Genomic DNA, 25,251 nt, shown 5'->3' with positions numbered 1-25,251 from the left:
GCCCACGGAAGAGGGTAGGAAGGGCGGCGAGGCGGTGCGCGCTCCACGGACTGGCGGGAGGGAGCCGGGGCGGAGGGGCGGCTCGCCGGCCAAGCAGAGCCCCCGAGTCCGGCTTGCAAAAGCGGAGGGGCCTGACGGACTGTGTTCCGACAGCAAGCGCGACTTAGCGTCTGGGAGGTCATAAGTTAACAGCTCTGCTCGGAAAGCGGGAAGGCTGGAGGACAAAGGGAGGGTGAGCTGCGGAGCCCCCGGGCGACAGAGCTCAGTTTGGCGGGGAACAAAGGCGCTAGCCAGCGCCATCTCCCCCGCCCATCCCCCAGCCAAAATCCCAAAGGGAACCTGCTCCGGCCAGGGAAATTGCTCGCTCCGCGCGAACACCCAACTCTGTGCTTCTGCGGAGCCAAACCTCCAGCAGCGATCTGACTCCCTCCGGCTGCCACAGGGCCCCTCCTGAAGTGGATCACCTAAGGAGAAGCGAGCTAAGCCTGCCCCCCCTGCCGCCGTGCACCTTGCCTTCCCACCCCAGCTAACACGCCAGATCCCCAGCATCACAAGCCTGGCAGTGTGCAAGTAGCCCAGACGGGCCACGCCACCCCACAGTGAATCCCGCCCCTAGGAGAGGGGAAGAGAAGGCACACACCAGTCTGACTGTGGCCCCAGCGGTGGGCTGGGGGCAGACATCAGGTCGGACTGCGGCCCCGCCCACCAACTCCAGTTATACACCACAGCACAGGGGAAGTGCCCTGCAGGCCCTCACCACACCAGGGACTATCCAAAATGACCAAGCGGAAGAATTCCCCTCAGAAGAATCTCCAGGAAATAACAACAGCTAATGAGCTGATCAAAAAGGATTTAAATAATATAACAGAAAGTGAATTTAGAATAATAGTCATAAAATTAATCACTGGGCTGGAAAACAGCATACAGGACAGCAGAGAATCTCTTGCTACAGACATCAGGGGACTAAGGAACAGTCACGAGGAGCTGAAAAACGCTTTAAAGGAAATGGAAAACAAAATGCAAACCACCACGGCTCAGATGGAAGAGGCAGAGGAGAGAATAGGTGAACTAGAAGATAAAGTTATGGAAAAAGAGGAAGCTGAGAAAAAGAGAGATAAAAAAATCCAGGAGTATGAGGGGAAAATTAGAGAACTAAGTGATACACTAAAAAGAAATAATATACGCATAATTGGTATCCCAGAGGAGGAAGAGAGAGGGAAAGGTGCTGAAGGGGTACTTGAAGAAATAATAGCTGAGAACTTCCCTGAACTGGGGAAGGAAAAAGGCATTGAAATCCAAGAAGCACAGAGAACTCCCTTCAGACGTAACTTGAATCGATCTTCTGCACGACATATCATAGTGAAACTGGCAAAATACAAGGATAAAGAGAAAATTCTGAAAGCAGCAAGGGGTAAACGTGCCCTCACATATAAAGGGAGACCTATAAGACTCGTGACTGATCTCTCTTTTGAAACTTGGCAGGCCAGAAAGAATTGGCACGAGATTTTCAGGGTGCTAGACAGCAAAAATATGCAGCCAAGAATCCTTTATCCAGCAAGTCTGTCATTTAGAATAGAAGGAGAGATAAAGGTCTTCCCAAACAAACAAAAACTGAAGGAATTTGTCACCACTAAACCAGCCCTACAAGAGATCCTAAGGGGGACCCTGTGAGACAAAGTACCAGAGACATCACTACAAGCATAAAACATACAGACATCACAATGACTCTAAACCCGTATCTTTCTATAATAACACTGAATGTAAATGGATTAAATGCGCCAACCAAAAGACATAGGGTATCAGAATGGATAAAAAAACAAGACCCATCTATTTGCTGTCTACAAGAGACTCATTTTAGACCTGAGGACACCTTTAGATTCAGAGTGAGGGGATGGAGAACTATTTATCATGCTACTGGAAGCCAGAAGAAAGCTGGAGTAGCCATACTTATATCAGACAAACTAGACTTTAAATTAAAGGCTGTAACAAGAGATGAAGAAGGACATTATATAATAGTTACAGGGTCTATCCATCAGGAAGAGCTAACAATTATAAATGTCTATGCGCCGAATACCGGAGCCCCCAAATATATAAAACAATTACTCATAAACAGAAGCAACCTTATTGATAAGAATGTGGTAATTGCTGGGGACTTTAACACCCCACTTACAGAAATGGATAGATCATCTAGACACACGGTCAATAAAGAAACAAGGGCCCTGAATGAGACACTGGATCAGATGGACTTGACAGATATATTTAGAACTCTGCATCCCAAAGCAACAGAATATACTTTCTTCTCGAGTGCACATGGAACATTCTCCAAGATAGATCATATACTGGGTCACAAAACAGCCCTTCATAAGTTTACAAGAACTGAAATTATACCATGCATACTTTCAGACCACAATGCTATGAAGCTTGAAATCAACCACAGGAAAAAGTCTGGAAAACCTCCAAAAGCGTGGAGGTTAAAGAACACCCTACTAACGAATGAGTGGGTCAACCAGGCAATTAGAGAAGAAATTAAAAAATATATGGAAACAAACGAAAATGAAAATACAACAATCCAAACGCTTTGGGACGCAGCGAAGGCAGTCCTGAGAGGAAAATACATTGCAATCCAGGCCTATCTCAAGAAACAAGAAAAATCCCAAATACAAAATCTAACAGCACACCTAAAGGAAATAGAAGCAGAACAGCAAAGGCAGCCTAAACCCAGCAGAAGAAGAGAAATAATAAAGATCAGAGCAGAAATAAACAATATAGAATCTAAAAAAACTGTAGAGCAGATCAACGAAACCAAGAGTTGGTTTTTTGAAAAAATAAACAAAATTGACAAACCTCTAGCCAGGCTTCTCAAAAAGAAAAGGGAGATGACCCAAATAGATAAAATCATGAATGAAAATGGAATTATTACAACCAATCCCTCAGAGATACAAACAATTATCAGGGAATACTATGAAAAATTATATGCCAACAAATTGGACAACCTGGAAGAAATGGACAAATTCCTGAACACCCACACTCTTCCAAAACTCAATCAGGAGGAAATAGAAAGCTTGAACAGACCCATAACCAGCGAAGAAATTGAATCGGTTATCAAAAATCTCCCAACAAATAAGAGTCCAGGACCAGATGGCTTCCCAGGGGAGTTCTACCAGACGTTTAAAGCAGAGATAATACCTATCCTTCTCAAGCTATTCCAAGAAATAGAAAGGGAAGGAAAACTTCCAGACTCATTCTATGAAGCCAGTATTACTTTGATTCCTAAACCAGACAGAGACCCAGTAAAAAAAGAGAACTACAGGCCAATATCCCTGATGAATATGGATGCCAAAATTCTCAATAAGATACTAGCAAATCGAATTCAACAGCATATAAAAAGAATTATTCACCATGATCAAGTGGGATTCATTCCTGGGATGCAGGGCTGGTTCAACATTCGCAAATCAATCAACGTGATACATCACATCAACAAAAAAAAAGAGAAGAACCATATGATCCTGTCAATCGATGCAGAAAAGGCCTTTGACAAAATCCAGCACGCTTTCTTAATAAAAACCCTTGAGAAAGTCGGGATAGAAGGAACATACTTAAAGATCATAAAAGCCATTTATGAAAAGCCCACAGCTAACATCATCCTCAACGGGGAAAAACTGAGAGCTTTTTCCCTGAGATCAGGAACACGACAGGGATGCCCACTCTCACCGTTGTTGTTTAACATAGTGCTGGAAGTTCTAGCATCAGCAATCAGACAACAAAAGGAAATCAAAGGCATCAAAATTGGCAAAGATGAAGTCAAGCTTTCGCTTTTTGCAGATGACATGATATTATACATGGAAAATCCGATAGACTCCACCAAAAGTCTGCTAGAACTGATACATGAATTCAGCAAAGTTGCAGGATACAAAATCAATGTACAGAAATCAGTTGCATTCTTATACACTAACAATGAAGCAACAGAAAGACAAATAAAGAAACTGATCCCATTCACAATTGCACCAAGAAGCATAAAATACCTAGGAATAAATCTAACCAAAGATGTAAAGGATCTGTATGCTGAAAACTATAGAAAGCTTATGAAGGTAATTGAAGAAGATTTAAAGAAATGGAAAGACATTCCCTGCTCATGGATTGGAAAAATAAATATTGTCAAAATGTCAATACTACCCAAAGCTATCTACACATTCAATGCAATCCCAATCAAAATTGCACCAGCATTCTTCTCGAAACTAGAACAAGCAATCCTAAAATTCATATGGAACCACAAAAGGCCCCGAATAGCCAAAGGAATTTTGAAGAAGAAGACCAAAGCAGGAGGCATCACAATCCCAGACTTCAGCCTCTACTACAAAGCTGTCATCATCAAGACAGCATGGTATTGGCACAAAAACAGACACACAGACCAATGGAATAGAATAGAAACCCCAGAACTAGACCCACAAACATATGGCCAACTCATCTTTGACAAAGCAGGAAAGAACATCCAATGGAAAAAAGACAGCCTCTTTAACAAATGGTGCTGGGAGAACTGGACAGCAACATGCAGAAGGTTGAAACTAGACCACTTTCTCACACCATTTACAAAAATAAACTCAAAATGGATAAAGGACCTAAATGTGAGACAGGAAACCATCAGAACCTTAGAGGAGAAAGCAGGAAAAGACCTCTCTGACCTCAGCCGTAGCAATCTCTTACTCGACACATCCCCAAAGGCAAGGGAATTAAAAGCAAAAGTGAATTACTGGGACCTTATGAAGATAAAAAGCTTCTGCACAGCAAAGGAAACAACCAACAAAACTAAAAGGCAACCAACGGAATGGGAAAAGATATTTGCAAATGACATATCGGACAAAGGGCTAGTATCTAAAATCTATAAAGAGCTCACCAAACTCCACACCCGAAAAACAAATAACCCAGTGAAGAAATGGGCAGAAAACATGAATAGACACTTCTCTAAAGAAGACATCCAGATGGCCAACAGGCACATGAAAAGATGTTCAGCGTCGCTCCTTATCAGGGAAATACAAATCAAAACCACACTCAGGTATCACCTCACGCCAGTCAGAGTGGCCAAAATGAACAAATCAGGAGACTATAGATGCTGGAGAGGATGTGGAGAAACGGGAACCCTCTTGCACTGTTGGTGGGAATGCAAATTGGTGCAGCCGCTCTGGAAAGCAGTGTGGAGGTTCCTCAGAAAATTAAAAATAGACCTACCCTATGACCCAGCAATAGCACTGCTAGGAATCTACCCAAGGGATACAGGAGTACTGATGCATAGGGGCACTTGTACCCCAATGTTCATAGCAGCACTCTCAACAATAGCCAAATTATGGAAAGAGCCTAAATGTCCATCAACTGATGAATGGATAAAGAAATTGTGGTTTATATACACAATGGAATACTACGTGGCAATGAGAAAAAATGAAATATGGCCTTTTGTAGCAACGTGGATGGAACTGGAGAGTGTGATGCTAAGTGAAATAAGCCATACAGAGAAAGACAGATACCATATGGTTTCACTCTTATGTGGATCCTGAGAAACTTAACAGGAACCCATGGGGGAGGGGAAGGAAAAAAAAAAAAAAAAAAAAAAAAAAAAAAAGGACGTTAGAGTGGGAGAGAGCCAAAGCATAAAAGACTGTTAAAAACTGAGAACAAACTCAGGGTTGATGGGGGGTGGGAGGGAGGGGCGGGTGGGTGATGGGTATTGAGGAGGGCACCTTTTGGGATGAGCACTGGGTGTTGTACGGAAACCAATTTGTCAATAAACTTCATATAAAAAAAAAAAAAATGAACTATTAAAAAAGACCAAACAAAAAAAACTCCACTAACCCTTTTTGTTTGGTTCATTCATTTATTCCTTCAACAAGTATTTCCCAACCACCTGCTGCACGCCAGGCACCAGGGATGCTGTGGGGGCTCGGAGTTTAGTAGGGAGGAGTTAACACACAAGAGTACACAAGAGTACACACACAAGAGTACGCAATTACAAGAGTACCAGAAGAATACATCTGGAGGGGCCTGAATCAAGCCAGTGAACAGGAAGAATTCCCAGAGGAAGTGCTCTTTAAACTGGGATCAGAAAGGGGCGCCTGGGTGTCTCAGTCGGTTGAGTGTCCGACTTCGGCTCAGGTCATGATCTCATGGTCTGTGAGTTCAAGCCCCGCATCAGGCTCTGTGCTGACAGCTCAGAGCCTGGAGCCTGTTTCGGATTCTTTGTCTCCCTCTCTCTCTTTGCCCCTCCCCTGTTCATGCTCTGTCTCTTTCGGTCTCAAAAACAAATAAAACATTAAAAAAAAGTTAAAAAAAAAAATAAACTGGGATCAGAAAAATGCCCAGCAACCTCTTTAGGAACATTTTCCATAAAAAAAATCTCTCCCCTTGTCCCCAGGAAAGCTTTTGGGCTTAGAGACTCTCAGGCCATCAACATCAAGGCGGCGAAGAGCAAGGGAGATGCCCAAAGGCTCTGCTGAGCTCTGCAAAGCCACACACACCTGCACGGATGCCCAGGCAGAACTGAAGGACCAGAGAAAGCACATGGTACCACATATCAGATCTGCCTTCAAGACCCATTTCCTAGCTGTGTGACTTTGCACAAACCTCCCAGCCCCTCAGAGCCTCTATTTCTTCATCTGCAGAGTGGGGCACAGTAGGGATAAAATATATTTACTGGACGGGAAGATGCTCTGTAAGCCGTAACATATAACTCAAAAGTAGAAAATTATGATTATCAAATGCACAACTGGAGCTGAAGAATGTCATGCTTATGAAAGCTGCAAATTAAGGGATGAATTTGGGCCACTGAACTGAAGCCTGGATGTGTCATTTCCCACAGATGCCTAGGTTCTCTGCCTCCCCACCCTTGTTAAAACTACCAACAGGTGGGGCGCCTGGGTGGCTCAGCTGATTAAGCATCTGACTCTTGATTTTGGCACGGGTCACGATCTCAAGGTTCATGAGTTCAAGCCCCACATTGAGCTCTGCAATGACTGTGAGGAGCCTGCTTGCGATTCTCTCTCTCTCCCTCTGTCTCTGGCCCTCCCCTGCTCATGCTCACTTGCTCACTCTCTCAAAATAAATAAACATTAAAAAAAAAAAAAAAAACTACCAACAGCCTACGCTAGACTTCCGTTTCTTTTCAGCTCAATTTGCAGCCCTGTTTTGGGGTTGGAACAGTGGCACAAATGGTCAGAGAGGCCCACAGAATGAAATGGAAGTGTTTCAAATATTCTGATCAACTGAAAGAATTCCAGATGTTTCGAGTCATAAAAATGCTCATAGGTTTCATCTAATGATCCATGTCTGCAAAGCTATCCCGAGCAAACAACACTAAACACAGAAAAACGATGTCCACGTGCACATCCAGCATTATTTATAAGCACAAAGAACTGACCCACATGTCCAAAAGTAGAGAAACGGTTAGGTACATTATAAATCCTCAAAAGAAGCACTGTATTGCTATTAAAAATTTTAAGCACAAGATGTGGGGATTTATATGTCAATTATATCTCAATAAAGTTGGAAAAAAGAAAAAACAAGATATGGGTAAAAGCTGGTGATATAATGGTAAATGGGAAAAGCATGCACAACTAAATATTCACAAATGTAGCAACCAGGCAATGAAACATGTATATAAAAGACTTCAGGAGGAAATCTACAAAGAGAACCACCCTATAGGGATTATGGGTCAGTTTTCTAAACTTTCTGTGATTATCTATTATTTTTACAATTAGTTTTTACATTCAAAAAAGAATTCATGAAAGAATCTCACAGAGGCAGGTCACAAAGCAGATGGGACCTGAGACTTGGCACCAGCTGGACTTTTCCAGGATGTCAGCATGCCATTCTGTGAGCAACTCAGGATGACACCAATGTCCCCCATCCAAATCACCGAAGGCCACTCAGCAAGTGCCGGACCCCTATCAGAATGGAGGTTTTCTGATTCCTAGTCCAGGCCATTTTCCACTGGGAGAAAACTGGTCTGGCACAGGTCTCCCACAAGCTTTGAGGGACTCAGGGATTCCGGTGTGGCTGCCCCCCACTCCCAAAGACAACTGGTTTGGAAACTTCTGGTACTCCTCCCACAAAACCTCACTGGGCCTCTGCTCCCATTGGCTTCCCATTTAGTGGGGCACTGATATGGTTAATGTGATGGGGAACTCTAGGTCCAGAAAGCACAAAAGTCTCAAGCAAGGGCTGGAGCCGACTCTAGGCCAAAAGCCACCAGGCCACCTGCTGTCCCCTGGGTCTGCTAAAGTGGCAAGTAACAGAGTGGGAATCATGAGGACTCACCTCATCCATTCCAGAGGCAGTGAAGAAGATGCCAATCTCCTGGGCGTATCTCTGCAGTTCCCTGTACTGGGCATGGCTGAACTCCAGGTGGCGCTTGTGCTCCCCATACGTCTTCCCCCAGGAATGCTTCGACGTGTAGGGCCTCTCCAAGGCTTTCCGATTAAACTTGTACTCCAGCTCACTCTTCTGGAACTTGGCACAATCGGCCCCACACTCCTGCAACACACAACAGGGCTCCTTCAGTGACTTGTCCTGGATTCTCACAGAGGAGAGAAATGTTGGGGCAACTGCTCTGACATCAGTAACTTTAAATATAAAGATTGACTGAGGGGCACCTGGGTGGCTCAGTCGGTTGCGTGGTTGAGCATCAGACTTCGGCTCGGGTCATGATCTCGCGGTTCGTGAGTTCGAGCCCCACATCGGGCTCACTGCTGCCAGCCTGCCGGCACAGAGCCCGCTTCGGATCCTCTGTCCTCCCTCTCTCTGCCCCTCCCCTGCTTGTGCTCTTCCAAAAGTAAGTAAGTAAGTAAGTAAATAAATAAATAAATAAATAAATATTAAAAAAAAATAAGGTTGACTGACAGTGGCAAAAGGGGCAGAAGGAAGAAAATCTTGAAACAAAGGCTGGGGATGGAGCTTCCCCGTATTTTTCCTCCTTGAAATGCAAAAAGGAAAAAATGAAGGCTTTTTAAATTTTATTTTATATTAGAATATTGAAAATAATTCAAGAGCTAAAGAAGATTTTAAGTTGGTTAACTCAGCAGAGGATAGCAAAATGAGCCCTAGGCCAGAATTGAGGGGAAGTCAGAATCTGCTAACCCTTGGAGAAATCACTTCCTGTCTCTGGACTCGGCGTCTCCATCTACATAAACAGCAGCTCTGGGCCAGCTCCAGGACCCTTCACCGTTCTGAGGAGCCCCTTATGGGGCAGGAAACAGACAGCTCTGCTTTAGCTGTTTTGCACTTGTGCGTTTTGCATGGCATCTTGTTTGAACAAGAGGTTCTGGAGCAAAAAGCAAACAAACAAGACTTAGAACTAAGTTCCAGTCTTACTGAACAGAAACTATAACATAAAATCTGGACTGTCCGACTCTAAAAGTCATAATTCTATTGCCACACAGCCCCCAAGCTCTTAAAATTGCTTTTAAAAACTACTCAATAGAAAGATGAAGGAAAACCCTCTGAAGTCTCAACTCATGGACATTTAGGGAGACAGAGTTATTCACGCTGCTGAAAACCTCAGCTCCAGAAATATCTGTGCTAACAGTTCTGCTCCCACTCCTGGAAAGACCACAAGATGGCATGGTCAGGAAGATTCAAAACACAGAACTGAAAGTGACCTTGGGCAACAGAGCTCTCATCGTCCACAGGAAGATCCCCAGGCCCAGAGTGACCCGAGTACAGCTCCACAGCAAGTCTCTGGCTGGACTGGACAGACTGCTTCCCTAAGGCTGCAGGACAGGTCAGTCTCCTGGCTCACGACTGCAACCTGACTGTAACCTGGATCTCCCTGCGACAGCCAGGCCTCCAGCAAGCTAGGGGGTAGGGCCCCACAGAGCGCTGCTTCCTGCCTCCTTTGCTTCTCAGCTCTACCTCAAGGAGTGGACTTACCTTCAAGAAGTGAAATAGCTTGTCTGCTCTGGGAAAACGTTTCCCTTACAGCAAGATGAGAAAAGTAAAGTGGCAGAGACTACTAAAGACAAGAGGTCAGAGAAAGTTCTACCACATTCCACAAGACAGCAGTTGTATGAGGAGGAGAGCAGGGTCTTCCTCTGCTTTCCTCAGCTTCTTTCCTAAAACTGAGCGACGTCTTTTAACTGTTTAATTCTATGGTGAACTCCAGGTTCAGAAAACACAATCCCCGTCCCTGTTTTATTAAAATGTTGATGGTTTCTCTGTTCAAGGTTTTATGGATTTTCTCCTGGCAAATGATAAGCGGCAGAACTCCAGACGGGCCAAGGTGTGATGCTCCATTTGCAGCAAAATTTGGCAATTAAAAGTACATTCAATTAGGCAACCTCTAATTATAATACATTCATATTTTATATATAGCATAAAATTACAATAATATTTTGCTGTAAGAAAACAAAAATAATTGAATGAACTCAACTTTTAATATTGCAAATAGATTCGTTTCATGGTCTGAGCAACTCTGGGTAACTAAACATGGAATGTGACTTTATTTGGCAACAAAGACTTAAAAAAATCCTAAAATACAAAAGATTTCAAAAGATTCCACTACTGTAAATTTAAAAACAAAAACAAGCACACGGTATGAAACAAGTGACACTGAAGCTTAGAGAGGAGGAGTCACCCGCCCAAGAATATTCAGCTAGTAAATGGTTCTCTTGACTCCAGTCCAGTGTTCTTTCCACTACACCAAAGCCTCAACCTCTTCATTCTCCTCCCCCATCCCAAAACTAACCTCCAAAATTAAAAGAGCAGGAAAACAACAACAACAACTCTGTTTCTTTCCATGGCCTCAACATCTCTAGGTATTTTTACAACTTTAGCATTCAGAGGTCACATCTCCACAAACAGGTTGTTCCCTAAATTAAGAGCAGGAATTTTCCCCCTAGAAAACAATGTTATAGCACAAAGGCTAGAGCCCTCTGGCTAGGAGCAAAGCTATGCAATGTAACATTTACTAGCTGTGTGCCCTTAGGCAAGTCATTTCTCTGAGCCTTTAAAATGAGACCAACAGGGGCACCTAGGTGGTTCAGTCAGTTGAGCGACTGACTTCGGCTCAGGTCATGATATCACAGTCTGTGAGTTCGAGCCCTGCGTGGGGCTCTGTGCTGCTGACAGCTCAGGGCCTGGAGCCTGCTTCATATTCTGTGTTTCCCTCTCTCTCTGCCCCTCCCCCACTCACGCTCTGTCTCTCTCTGTCAAAAATAAATAAACATTAAAAAAAAATTTTTAATGAGACCAACAGCATCTACCATGTATATTGTATTGTGGGAATGAAATGAGATGGTGCATTTAAAGCATTTAGCCCAGTATCTGATAGGGTAAGCACTCAAAAACATCAGCAGTTGTCACTCTTTAAAAGTGTTTTTTATGGGGACGCCTGGGTGACTCAGTCAGCATCTGACTCTTGATTCTGGCTCAAGTAATGATCTCACAGTTTGTGAGTTCGAACCCCACATGGGGCTCTGCGCGGATGGTGCAGAACCTGCTTGGGATTCTCTCTCCCCTCTCTCTGCCCCCTACCCCGCTTGCTGTCTCTCTCAAAAACAAATAAATAAGCTTAAAAGAAACTGTTTTTATGATTCAGTAGACTTCCATAAAAGCAGAGTTACTCTGCAAAGAAGAGTAAGGGAAAACCTAATCACAACTGATGACATCAGGTGAACAGCTTTGACTGAAGGGAAGAGGAAAAAAAACCAGATGCAGTGAGCAATCTCTAAACCAAGGAATCACAGTGCAGACCTCATGCTGGGGGCTAGAATCACAATGAAAACACCAGAGTCCCCCCACTCAAGTGTCTCACAATCTAAGACAAGAGAGAAAGAAACTTAGACAATGGCAATGCAATCTGGTGGGAACAAGGATAGGGGCCCATCCTTGAGGGGAAGGGTTGGAAAAAGCATCCAAGTAGATCTGTACAGAGGTAGAAATTTGCCAAGAGGGAGCAGTTAATAATATGCATAAACCTCCTATCGCTACATTTATTGAGTCCTCTGTGCCAAGTACTGTGCTAAGAGCTTAACATAAATCATCTCATTTGATCTTTACCACTCTGAGGTTAAGTACTATTACCAAGCCGATTTTCAAATGATGAATCTGAGGATCACAGAGGTTAAGTAACCGTTATCCCATGTTCACACAGCTGATAAGTGGTGGCGTCCAAATTTGAACCCAAAGTCCTAGCATTTTAACCCTTTCATATTCCAAACACAAAGAATGGCAAGTGAGAGAGACCAAAGCAACTTCCAGGAACTTCTAGAACTTCCTGGAAGTAATTCACTGTCGCTGAAAGACATCAGAGATGAAAAATGATAGGCAGGAAGGAACCAGGTTATTAAGGTCTTGAAGTCTATGTTAAAGGGTTTCGACTCTACCCGCGGCCAACGGGGAGCCCCTGAAGTTGTGAGGCAGGGGTATGACCTGATCAAACCTGTGTTTTAGAAAGATCACGGTGCCATCAGAAGGGGGTTAGGTCGGGTTAGGAGGCAACTGCTGTAATGCAGTCAGGAGCGTGGAGAGGGATGAGAATTCCAAAGATTCAGAAACGCAACTGCAAGGTGGACGCCAGGTCGCACACGGTGCACCGAGAGGCACAGGAACGTGGTCCGGGTTCCCCGCCGACAGCTCTCCCGCGGCCCCGCCCCCGGTCCCCGCCCTCTATTTCGCGGGCTCTGCCCTTACCTTGGCCGTGCGGATCATGCGCTTGGCCACGTCCAGGTCGCCCTGGTGGTTCTGGCCGATCTCGGCAATGATGAAGCACGGGTGCTGCCCGCCCACCCAGCGCCCGGGACACAGCTCCAGTTCCAGCGGCATCGCGGCGGCTTGCGCTCCGGCGCCGCACTGCCTGCCCCGAGTCCGGTCCGCAGCCCAGCGGGGACCACAGGCCTGCCCAGGCACGTCAGCTCCGCCACGTCAGCCCGCCGCCGCGCAGCCAATCCACGGGCCCCACCTCGATCCCGCCAGCCAATCGAGGCAGGGGGCGGAGCCACCCGTAAGATAGGCGTTGCGGTGGGAAGGGAAAACCCAGCAGGCTCTGTTCGCGAGATCTGGGCTCTAAGCTCACGGCAAGGAAACCAGGGCCCCCACTCCTGGTTGCAGCGTCCCTGCGTGCACCCGTTAGCAAATATTCTCGAAGAGGGGTTGGGGAGGTGACGGCTGCCTTGGGCGTGGGGAAAGTGAGCCCTGCGGTGTAATGGAAAAAACGGATTCTGGAGGTGGACTTACTGAGGTGGGTGGTTTGAGCACAGCCCCTGCCACTAACCGGCTCTTGATCGTGAATAGTCTCTCTGAACGTTTTCTTTTTTCCATGAAATGGGAAAATGATATAGATTCGTGAGATGATGTATAGAAAGCCCTGCTCACGGTACTTGCCTGTAGTAAGGTTTCAGTAAGTGGTCTCCATTCCTGTTATATGAGAGGGCAACAGGTTCAAAAAGTTCCACTGACTTGCCCAAAGCCACCCGGAAAGCCTGAGCAGAGCTGGGACCAGGACCCTGGACTGCCTCTCAGTCTAGGGCTGTTGCAATATGTTGTTAAGTTGCAGACAAAGTTCAGAAATAAGAGGCAGTTTGGAGAAAAGAAAAAAAAACACTGATTTCCAGCTTGACTTACCAGAACTGATGAGCAAAGTAACACTAAGAGAAAGGTAAGGAGGTGGCACCTCCAGGTGGAAGGCGAGAAGACGTTAGTATAAATATGCAGGTGAAACTGCTTACCAGGTAGGAGGAAAGGCAGGGCTGAGGCTTAGAGTAGCGGTCTGGGCCAGAGATAAACCTGAGCCATTCAGAGCAAGACCAAGACCAAGAGTAGTTAGACTGCCGGCGGAGAGAGCGTACAGAGGAATGAGCCTGGGCAGATGGGAAGGCAGGAATGGAGAAAAGAGACTAGAAACAGGTGATAGAACTAGGGTGGTCCTGAGGTGGGGAGACCCACAGGGTCAAAGGCCCAGTGCAGTCCAGGAGAATAAGGAAGAAGAGACCAGGAGACTTGGGGATCTGCTGGAGATAGCAGATTTGTTGGCCAAGGGAGGTGAGGAAGCAGACAGGACAAAAATAGACCTTTTCTGAGTCACATTGGTTGTTAAAGCAGATGGCAAATGGACCCTGGGCTAAAGAGGGTCCCAGAGTTGAGGGGTTTTGAAGAAGTGCACCTTTGGAGGCCAGGAGGAAGCAACCAAAGGAAAGAGGGGTTCACTCATCCGTGATATGTGGGTGTGCTAGACCGGATGGCACATGTGTTCTGTCAAGTTTAACTGACAGTCAACCTCTGGGTGAGGCTGAGCAACAGACCCTGACTACAGAGAAAATTAAACGCAGTGCTAAAGTAACTTAGGAACTTCGTGCTAAAGAAAACCATTATGGTTTTGAATACTTTGTGAATAAGTGAAAATTAAAGGGAAAAAAGGTGAAACCACACTTAAAAATACAACCACGCCACAAAAGCAAATTAGGGTGATGTCATTTGTGACGACATAAAAGCCTTCAGTAAATTAAAGTAGTGCTATATAACTTACTAGAGTAAGGAGAAAAAGACAAATTTTTTATTTCATTCTCCCTTTTTAAAAAGCCAGTTTCCAGAGCTTTCTGAGGCGTTTTCTGCTTGGGTAATGAATCAATGTTCAATATATAGAAATGGGTGAGAGTACGTGGGAAGGTCTTAAAAACAAATTAAAACCAATGAGGGATTTTTTTTCCCTGTTATTGGCAAGAGAGGGCAAGGAAGAACTTAGCTTTGCAGAAACTGGGGTAACCCAGAGTGCTGGGTCATGGGGATCAAGGTAAAGGAGGGAGACCCAGTTCCCAGACCTGAGACCCCTGGGTCTGAGGCTCCAGGGGTCAGCCCTACTATGCTAAGCCCCTTCTTAGGTTGGTCCCTATAAAGCATCCTACCACATGGTAATACTACCTAATCATTTGCCATTCTGTGCTCTAGCTACACTGAACTATTTTGGGTTCCCCTAAAGCGTGATGTTTTCTTACCTCCAGGCCTTGGCATAGGCTGTTTTCTGAGCCTGTAGGCTTCCCACTCTTCCACCTCCATGTACTGAGCCATGACTGACCACCTTCTGGTCCATTAATATAGAAGTCACTTCCTCTCAGATTCTTCTCGGGTCTCCCCAACAATCTTCTCTGGGCTCCCAAAAGACTCTTATTTGCCCACTTATTATCTCTTATGGTAACTGCGCCTCGTCTCGTCTGTCTTCTCTTTAGATTGTGAACTTCTTTGGGTTGGGAACCATTTGGAGCACCTGCTCAGCACGAATAGCCTAGGGATACCATGGTGAACAAGATAGTCCATACCTCTGCCCATATGTTGCTTAGATCCTTCCTTGAATTATAAGTGTCCTGCAGGGCCAGGAGCTCCTTGAGAGCAGACCTGGACTGTTTCTGACTATATCCCTAGCACCAAGCACACAATTTCTTAGCACTTAATAGGTGCCAATAAATATTTTCTCAGTGCCCAAGTGCAGAAAAGGAAAGATGGCATGAATACTGAGGCATAGCTGACTTCATATGTTTATTCCTCGGGCCACATTCAATCTTAGGCAAACATGACTGTTCCCTGGGTTGCTCCTGAAGTCAGCCTTCTGGAAAGTTCCTCTGAGGAAGAAGTGAATTGTTGATCCACCCACGTTTCCCAACCCCAGCCGCCAAGGACCTGGTGGTAAGTGGCCAAAGTGTCTGATACTCCCAAGTTTCTCAGTTGTTCCATTTACAGGCACCCTTGCTAGTCACACTCCCACCCACACCTACTTCCTGCTTCCTCAACCTTGGTCCCCATCCCTGTGACATAAACATCATTTTTCTACTGTCCCTGAGAAAATAAGCCCACCATCACACCCTGGGGGGTATGGAAGGTAGAAGTCAGCTCATACTGACTCCCTCAGAGAATTTTGACCTGTGTATACACATCTTACCTGCCTCCGTTTTCCAAATGCGACCTCACCCCCCATTCAACAAATAATTTCTGAGTGCCTAGTATGTCAGGCACCTCGCCAGGCACCAGGAATAAAATGGGGAACAAAGAGTTTTCTTGCAACTTGTAGTTTACAATAAAGATCTTTAAAAAGTAAATTTGAAGATCTACCGGGGTTTATGAAACGGTTCATGAATTGGGCAGCACTCCCTCTAGCAAGTAGAGGAATTGTACAAAATGAAAGGTTTTTCTAGACAGAGAGTGGGGCAAGAAAGGTACTCATGAAAGAAAAGGATTGGTCCAGAGAAGGCTGCTTGCTAGGGAAAAACAAGGTATCTTATCGTGCAGATCACCTCATCTTTCTTTGGGGGATGGAGAGAACCCAGGTGGCAGATTTCATTGCCTCTCATGGAAAGAAAAATTTCCTGACCTGTTAAGACCATATTTCAGTGGGGGGTGGGGGAGGGTTTGAAACTGCAATTAGATTGGGTACTAAGCCCTGGTTTGGGAACTTGGTCTATGTGACACCATGTGGGGCCTATGGTTTTCTTTATTTAACAATATAAAATCATGAATTATAATAATAAGGGCAATGAAAAAAACAAGTTGAGTGCTGGTAAGACTAACAAGGGGAGGGGCTTCTTTGCATGGGGAGTCATAAAGAGTCTTTTTTTTTTTTTTTGAGATAGAGAGAGAGAGTGCAAAGTGGAGGAGGGAGGGACAGAGGGAGAGAGAGAATCTCAAGAAGGCTCCATACTCCACACGGAGCCCGATCCCATGACTGTGACATCATGACCCAAGCCTAAATCAAGATGGGGACGCTCAACCAAATGAGCCACCAAGGCACACCCAGGAAGAGTCTTTCTGAAGAGTTGGCATTTAAGATGAAAACCCCCATCCCAAATTCCTTCCAAATGATAACAATCTCTTCCTGTGTCGGGTCACCACATGAGACTGAGACAGAACATTGTCCTGGAAAAAGCAGGACATTCCAAACAGGGTTTGGAATAAGTCAGGCCTGGGTTCCACTCTCAGCTCTGCCCCTTCCAGAGGAAGAACTTTTCAACTGCCTGCCACAGGCAGGCAAACACCACCAGAGGGCAGGAGTGAGGATTGCAGCAGAAGAAATGTGTGAGACCCCTAACAACCCAGACCTGTCCACCCAGACAGTGGTCTCATTCCTGAACTCTGATTCCCTGGTCTGTTTCCACTGCCTGTTGCCTCCTGGGACCTTCCCTACCCTCAGACCTCATCCGGACAGTCAGCAGCCTTATCTCCCAAATTAGGATAGTGGATCTCTATGATGTGTCTCTACTTGGTCTTCTCACCTTTAACTTCCCAGAGTCCCCAAAGCTTTAAGAACTTTAATTCTTCTTCCCTCACACTTAGAGATGTTGGCAATCTTATCTCTTCACTGGGTTCTAAGATCTCATGTGTCCCCATGGGCAACTCCCAGACATTCATCACCAGCCCAGACAGTCTTCTCCCTGGTTGTCTGCTCAGCTCACAGCCATTTCTAAAAACAGCCCAGTAGCTCAGAATGCCCCATAGCAACCCTGTCTCAACCATGGATACTGTCAACCTGAGGACAACCAGATTGATCCAGACACATGCTAAAAAAGATACTATCCCAGGGGTGTCTGGGAAGCTCAGATGGTTAAGCATCATATTCTTGGTTTCAGCTCAGGTCATGATCTCACAGTTTGTGAGATCAAGCCCCTCATAGGGCTCTGCACTGACATCGCAGAGCCTGCTTGGGATTCTCTCCCTCCCTGTCTCTCTCTGCTCCTCCCCTGCTCTCTCTCTCAAAATAAATAAACTACAAAAAAAAAAAAATATATTAGAGAGCCTGGGTGGTTTAGTCGGTTAAGCAGCTGACTCCTGATTTCAGCTCAAGTCATGATCTCACGGTTGTGGAATTGAGTCCTGCATTGGGCTTTGTGCTAACAGCGTGGAGCCTACCTAGAATTCTCTCTTTGCCCTTCTCCCCCCTCCCAAATAAACATTTTTTTAAAAAGATACTATTCCGGGGCACCCGGGTGGCTCAGTCTGTTAAGCATCTGACTCCAGCTAAGGTCATGATCTACAGTTCGTGGGTTCGAGCCCCGCGTCAGGCTCTGTGCTGACAGTTCAGAGCCTGGAGCCTGCTTTGGATTCTGTGTCTCCCTCTCTCTCTGCTCTTCCCCCACTCATGCTGTCTCTCTCTCTCAAAAATAAACATTAAAAAATTAAAAAAAAAAAAGATACTATTCCAGCAAATAAGCACATGAAAAGATGCTCAACATCATTAGCCACAAAACCACAATGAGATTCCAACTCACACTCATGAGGATGTCTAGAATCAGAAAGACAGATCATTACAAGGACATGGAGACATAGGCACCCTTAGACACTGCTGCTGGGAATGTAAAATGGTGCAGTTGCTTTGGAAAACAGTTGGCAGTTCTTCAGAAGGTTAAACACAGAGTAAACATATGCCCCAGCAATTCCACTCCTCACATATACCCAAGAAAATGAAAACATGTCTACACAAATATAAATAAAATGTAATACAGCCATACAATAGAATATTATGGGAAAAGAAAGGAATGAACTACTAATGCATGCTATAACATGGATGAACCTGACACTGGGATCTCATCATGGGGTATTCATTAGTTGAAACTTGCAAGAACATTCAAATGAGATAAATTTTGGGGAAAAGAGGTTGGATGTTGCAGGGGCATGATGGGTATCATCAAATATTTACAGGACTCCACTGAAAAAGCTGGATTAGTTCCCCCCCCCACCCCCCCCCGTGGCTCCATAGGCCCAAGAATGTTAGAGATTTGGATAAACAAGAGTTTTGTATAGGGGCACCTGGATGGCTCAGTCGGTTAAGCGTCCAGCTTCGGCTCAGGTCATGATCTCACAGTTCATGAGTTCAAGCCCCACATTGGGCTCTGTGCTGACAGCTCAGAGCCTACAGCCTGCTTCAGATTCTGTGTCTCCCTCTCTCTCCCCCTTCCCCGCTCATGCTCTCTCTCTCTCTAAAAATTAAAAAAAATTTTTTTTAAATCTTAGGAGTTTTTTTACAAAGACTGCTTACCTAACTAAATAATAATAAAAGATAAAGATGCCTTATTATTCTAGAGATAAAGAACTTTGTTTTTCTAAGATGGAATATATTGGCTTATAAGGAGTGAGCTCCCCACCACCAAGGCATCCAACTAAAGTCAGGCATGTTACAAGGCGGGGGCTCCAGCATTAGCAGAGGGATTCAAGTAGAAGAGATCTCGTTTCTTCTACTTTAGGGAGCTTGGATTTCTTGGCATTTTAGGTTCCCATAGGTGTCTGGAGATAGAACTTTGTTAGTTCCAGATTGGTGGGCCCTGATTTTGGGGTCAATACAAGACTTCCTTGTACTGATCTGTATTATCTGCTGCCACTTTGGCCCTCTGTTCCTCAAAATATACTCCTTTTTCTGGTTGGGTTTAAAGGAGGGTAAGATAATTAATGTGAATTAATACGGTTTAAAAGAGAAATATGGTTTGAATAATGTGAATTAATACGGAAGAGAAATGTGGTTTGAAATAACTGTCACACAAGATCACAAAATTGATGGGAGGCAAATCAGGGTTTGACTGTGCTCTCAAAACCAGAGTTCTCAGGCCCTCCTTTTAATCACATTGCTTGTATATCCAAACACCCAAAGGGAGATGGTGGGGGAGGGGGAACTAAGCATCTGACAGCCATTCTCTGCCCAGAGGTTTTCACAATTCACTCATTTGGTGTTATGAATTGAATTGTGTCCTCCACAAATGCGTCTGTTGAAGTCCTAACATCTGGCACCTCAGAATATGACCTTGTTTGGAAATATCATCTTTGCAAATGCAAGTAGTTAAGATGAAGTCATTAGGGTTGGCCCTAATCCAAGGTGACTAGTGTCCTTATAAAAAAGGAGAATTTTCACACCAACATGTACAGAAAGAGAACTCCATGGAAAGAGGCACAGGGAGGAGATGATGTCTATAAGCCAAGGAGAGAGGCATGGACCAAATCCTTTCCCTATGGCCGTCGGAGGAATCAACCCTGCTGACACCTTGATTTTGGATTTCTAGCCTCCAGAACCGTGAGATGACACATTTCTGTTGTTCAAGCCACCTAGTTTGTGGTATTTTATTATGGAGGCCCCAGGACACTAATACACTGGGTCATTGAGGAAATGTGCATGGAGTGCCAGCATGAAGCACAGCAATGGCTAGTGCACATGTAGCCAAAGCACCCACTATCTGCAGGGAAGGAGACAGGGAGCAGAGAAGCCAGTGCCAGGATGGTGAGAGCAAGTCACCAAGGCCATCAAATGAGGACCCCAGGGAAGAAACCCTGGCTGCAGGCCACTGGGGAGGCTAACACCTTTGTGGAAGTTCTTGAAGATGGGGTGGGTTTTGTTCATGCAGGTGGAGGAAGAATGAACAAGTCCTGTGCAGGAACATGCAGATGGCTGGGCCAGGAAGGACTTGTGGGGACTGAGGGGCAGGGAGTGAGGCTGGAAAGGTGGGGAGGTTTTGTGTGTGTCTCTGGGATGAGCAGCGTAGGGATGACAGGCCCAGGGTGGGACACTGAAAGATTGGTCTCAAGTGGCCCATGACGTGAGAACGTGGATTTCCTCAGCTTCATTTCTTCTTTTTCTATCTGCCACCTACTGAAGCACCTGCATCACTGAGAGCTCTGGATTTCAAAAGTTACCACCCACATGAGCTTCTCCCAAGTCCAGTGGACCTGGTCCAGTAGCCCCCGTTAGCTCTCTCACACCAGCCCGCTATTCTCCGGGAAGAGCACAGAGTGGGAAGAGAAGCCGGTCTTGCTCTGCACTCTGGGGTCTTACAACAGTCACTCTGAGCCTCAATTCCCTCATCTGAAAGATGGGGTCAGAATCCTCACGCTACCTCCTTGAGTAAGATAATGGGCATGTAAGAGCCATACAAATTGTAGTGTGCCATGAACACACCGGGGCCAGCATTTCTTTTGTCAGAAGTGGGGCTCAGGACCGGTCAGACTGGAGCCGGTCAGGGTGGCAGGGTGATTGTTGGTAGGATTTAGACAGGTAGTCCTGGGGGGCACTGGGGGGCTCCAGAAGCAGGGAAACAATGGTCTGATGCCCCAGCAAGAGAGGAACCTAAAGGCCAATCAGAGACAAGGTGGAAGATGACCTGGTCCCTGGAATGCACAAAGCCAAGAGCTGGACAGGAGTTCCCAACCCAGGAGCTGGCTGGGGTCCTATGGACTTCTCAAGTTTCCCTAGGGTCCTGCCATCCACTCCCAGAATCCCTCAGTGCCAGGCTACCCCCCTGCTAAGCTGCCCGCTTCTCATTCAACTGCTACAGCAGCTCGTAGGTGCACAGCTGGTCACATGCACGCTTAGCTTAGTCGACCACAAACAGAGGCCAATGGCATAGGCTGTTCCCAGGTCTTCTGAAGAAGTTACCCCTCATGGGCATCGAGCACTTTCACTCAGCAGAGAGAACAGCAAAGCACTCCCAATTTACAAATGGGAGAACAGAATTCCAAGATTGCAAAGGGTCTTTAGCAAGTTCAACAAAGTGGTATATGACAGGACTGCCTTCCACAACACAAAATAGTTAAAAATGGGGACTGTATTTGCAGAATGCTGTTTGCCTGCCCCCCGCCCCCCCCCCCCAAGCATTTTACGTCTCCAGCTCTGAAAACCTTACACTCGGTTCTGAACCTCTGGAACCAACAGGGTGTGGTTAGCCAGCCTCTACTTTGTCCCAGAGTGAGGAGGAAGAAATATGCCCACTTACCAGAACAGAGTCTGGAGCCAGAGAGCCCTAAAGAGGCACATTCATAGACAGGAGAAGCTTTGGATTTGGGCATAGCTGGATTAGGATCCCAGCCAGGCTAGCTATTTACTGGCTACAGGACTCTGGCTAAGGAACTTCATCTCTTCTGGTGTGTGTGTGTGCGTGTGTGTGTGTGTTTTGAGAGAACGAATGGGAGCAGGGGAGAGGGGCAGAGGGAAAGAACCTTAAGTAGGCTTCATGCCCAGTGTGGAGCCTGACACGGGGCTCAATCCCAAACCCTGAGATCGTGACCTGAGCCGAAATCAAGGGTCAGACCCTTGAGGACTGGGCCACCCAGGTGCCCCAGTGCACTTCACCTCCTGCTACTTCAGTTTCCACATCTGTAAAATGGGGATTACAGTTTATTATTTCACAGGGTTTGAGGATTAAAAAAAGAATCCTTTCTCAATAAATGGCCATCTGCTTCTTGACTGGAAGCATTAGTGCCCTCTAGTGGCAGATATACATCCTGCTCATGCTGATGAGTCTGCAATGTTACTTCCAGAACACTGAGTAGTCGGACTGGTCAAGACAGATTTACCAGGATTTTTCTTTCTCTCTCTCTTTTTTTTAAGTTTATTTATTTTGAGAGAGAGGGAAAGGAAGGGAGAGAGCGAGAGAGATAAAGAGAGAGAGAACGAGTGGGGGTAGGGATAGGGAGAGGTAGGGGAGACTCAGGATCTGGAGCAGGCTCCATGCTGACAGCAGAGCCCAATGCGGGGCTCAAACCGAGATCATGACCTGAGCCGAAGTGGGACGCTTAACCAACTGAGCCACCCAGGTGTCCCGCTTGTATTTCTATTGCAGTTTTTGGAAGACAGCTCACTCATCAGTCCTTGCAGCCCACATCTGGCCTCCTCACTGGTCTCCAGCTACCGGTCTATCCCTTTTACTCCATCAGCCTAAAACAAAGCTGACATTTTCTATCAGTTCAAACCCTTACCTACTCCTTGGAAGGGCTCTGGGGTACCGGAGTAAAGCAGGAGTAACTGAAGGATTCCTGTTGCTGAAGAGAACTTGGGATTGTACCCCATTCAGATCTGTACAGCTGGAAGAGAGCTGTAAGCTCATTTTAGTTCCGGCCCTGTAATTTCAGCTGAGGAACCGGAGACTCACAGAAAGGAAGTGCTGTGGGGAGGGGGCCAAATACCAGCCAGTGGCCAGGCTGGGGCTAAAACAGGGTCTCTGGATTCTGAAACCTTCCTCACCAAGTACCACTCCTGCTCCTCTAGGGTTGAGGTGGGGCAGTGCCTTAATGGATACCCATCTCCTCACAAACCCCTCCTGCCCTGGAGCGAAGTCCCTTTCATCAGACAGAATAGCTCCAAGGGTAATTTTCTCTATATGCCCTCCCAATACCTCTGGGACAAGTTATAAGATACTTGGTCAGAGATTATGAGGCTGACCTAATTGGCTCTAGGAAGAATTTCTACACTTGCTGCAATCTTGGTGGTTTTCCTGCACAGCAACTGTTTGGCCGACCTAAGCTTAAGTCTAAGTCAGCTGGTAACTTGACTCCCTTTTCAAACTGTCAACACAGCGGTATCATCAGCCTCATTAAAATTGATGTCAGCACCACTTGACAGGGCTGGAGAAAAGGGAAGGTCATGGCCTAAGGGTAGAACCACCTTCATGGTTCTGTCTCACCTTTCTCTGGGGGTAGTGTAGCCCAAATAGGAATGCCAGAATGGAAACATGGGACTGTCGTTAACTACCCTCATGCGGGCACTGGTCAGGAGTCCTCATGCTGGTGAGGAGTGGGGACTAGCGTCTTACACAATGCTTCTGCATTCCTGTCAGAAGTGGCCAGCACTCTTGGGCTTGGATTCCTGGAGCAGAATGAGAAAACTAAAGGTAAGAGCACCAAGTTGAAAACTGGGCCATGTGGCTTCTAGGCCAGGTTCTTTCGCTTCACCAGGAAACCTTAGGCTAGTCCTTGATTCACTTGCCTGTGCCTCAGTTTCCTCGTCTCCACAATGAGTACTGGTTCCTTTTTATTTACAAATGTTTCAGATGCAATCAAGACATTCCAACATATTACACAGGGAGAGAGCAGCTGCTGTGGCTGGAGGGCAGGTGTGAGGAAGAGACCCACTCCACCTACGCCCCGCACAAGCAAGGTGAGACCAGCCATCCAGCCCAACACAGCTCCCACCCAGCTTAGACAGTTGATAACTCACATTTACTGCAAAAGCTGAAAGCAAACCTGCTCAGTGAGGGTCTCCTTCAGATGGGAGACAACTCCAGAAATAGGGTCCACTCTGTGGCCTCATCACCAAAATGCTTGCTTGTCAACAATTTAAAAATAATCTTTAGTCAAGAGCAGGTGAGCCTCAAGGCCCTCCCAGAGGGCAGCATGTCACAGACTTCTGGAGAACCCTATTTAAAAAAAAAAAAAAAAAAATGATAGAAATGAAAACCTGGCTTGGTAATTTCCCAGACATCTTTACCGGCCACATGTAGTAGGTCAAACTGACATTTTACAAAGTGAATGCCCAAGAATGAATGACCTTCAAAGGCCCCCTAGAAGTCCCAAATTAGTGCTGCAGTCTCACCTGCCATTCCTGTATTCTTACCCATCCTCTAGGCAAACTTGCCCATTTGAATCTAAAGGTACTTATCAGGTGCCAACCTCAGACCCCTGTTCATCATGCTCCTCCCTCCTTCCCCCATTCCTCTTCTAAACCGTTTTATTTCTAAACCTGTAGTGGCAGCATGTACAGCTGAAATATTTTTTCTAGTAGACATTCCCAATCCTTCTAGATGGATGCCACCTTTCCAGTCTCTGTATTACTCTCACACTTACCGGAGCTCTAGCTGCAGGTACTAGTTAAGTATCACTCCTGCGTCTGTCTTCTCTTCCCTACTAGTTACTGTAAGCATATCCAACAGCTCGCTTGTCTCCATCCCAGCCCTCTCCCACTTGTCCAGCTAGGGTGTCTGGCACAGCCTAAGTGCTTTGGTAGATACTGGAAAAATTCTGTAAACTTAAAGAGGCAGGAAAACAATCATCCAAAGTTACTGTTTGATATTTGGCAATATATGCAAAACCTGGGTACGGAAGAAATTGCTTTATAATGTTCGAAGATTTGCCAAATGGCAAAGGCCTTGTGGCTGAAGAATATATAGTAGTACCTGTTAAACCAGAAATAAAAATTTAATTTTTTGGAATTTCCTTAGCAAGAAGCAAACTCCACTTTATAGCCTAGAGACTTCAATTTTAAAGTACACGATTTGGGAGTACCATTGACACTATGTAACTTTTTCTACACACTCAGATTCCAATCTTTAACACTACTTCTATGCATAAAAACCCTACTCATATCAGTAGCTTATAGTGTTAACATCAGTAGCTTATAGTGTTAAGATTTGCTAAAAGAATCCTCAAATCTTCTACTACAAAAAACATTGACAACAAAGTCACGTATCTATTAAATGGTTGAGCCATTGAACACGCAGACTGCTGAACATCTTACCCCTCCCCCAAATCCCTTTAGGATCT

At 45.7% G+C, this 25,251-nt stretch overlaps 2 protein-coding genes across 4 annotated transcripts in view; both read right to left on the bottom strand.

The window, feature by feature from the left end:
- Positions 1-12,859, bottom strand: part of NANS (N-acetylneuraminate synthase) — a 28,032-nt gene extending 15,173 nt beyond the window's left edge. The window contains exons 1-2 of the mRNA XM_047066738.1: positions 12,673-12,859; positions 8,302-8,517 (exon numbers count right to left, since the gene is read on the bottom strand). Coding sequence (XP_046922694.1) covers positions 8,302-8,517; positions 12,673-12,804 — 348 coding nt within the window. The 5' untranslated portion in view covers positions 12,805-12,859. The remainder of the gene's footprint in view (positions 1-8,301; positions 8,518-12,672) is intronic.
- Positions 12,860-17,272: 4,413 nt separating this feature from the next.
- The window catches only part of ANP32B (acidic nuclear phosphoprotein 32 family member B), a 33,580-nt gene continuing 25,601 nt past the window's right edge, over positions 17,273-25,251 (bottom strand). The window contains exon 8 of one of the 3 annotated variants that reach the window (XR_006959872.1): positions 17,273-17,284. Coding sequence is in view for 1 of the 3 variants with exons in the window: in XM_047066766.1 (XP_046922722.1) it covers positions 24,109-24,128 (20 nt within the window). In the remaining 2 variants the exon portion in view is untranslated. Of the gene's footprint in view, positions 17,285-23,985; positions 24,129-25,251 lie in introns of those variants that run through there. The other 2 variants (XM_047066766.1, XR_006959871.1) reach the window with 2 other exon arrangements.

Source organism: Lynx rufus, unplaced genomic scaffold (genome assembly GCF_022079265.1).
Source record: "Lynx rufus isolate CCGP_SWC_20201006 ecotype Redwood Valley unplaced genomic scaffold, mLynRuf1.p SCAF_10, whole genome shotgun sequence".
Classification (NCBI taxonomy): domain Eukaryota; kingdom Metazoa; phylum Chordata; class Mammalia; order Carnivora; family Felidae; genus Lynx; species Lynx rufus.
This window is presented reverse-complemented; position numbering and strand designations above follow the sequence as displayed.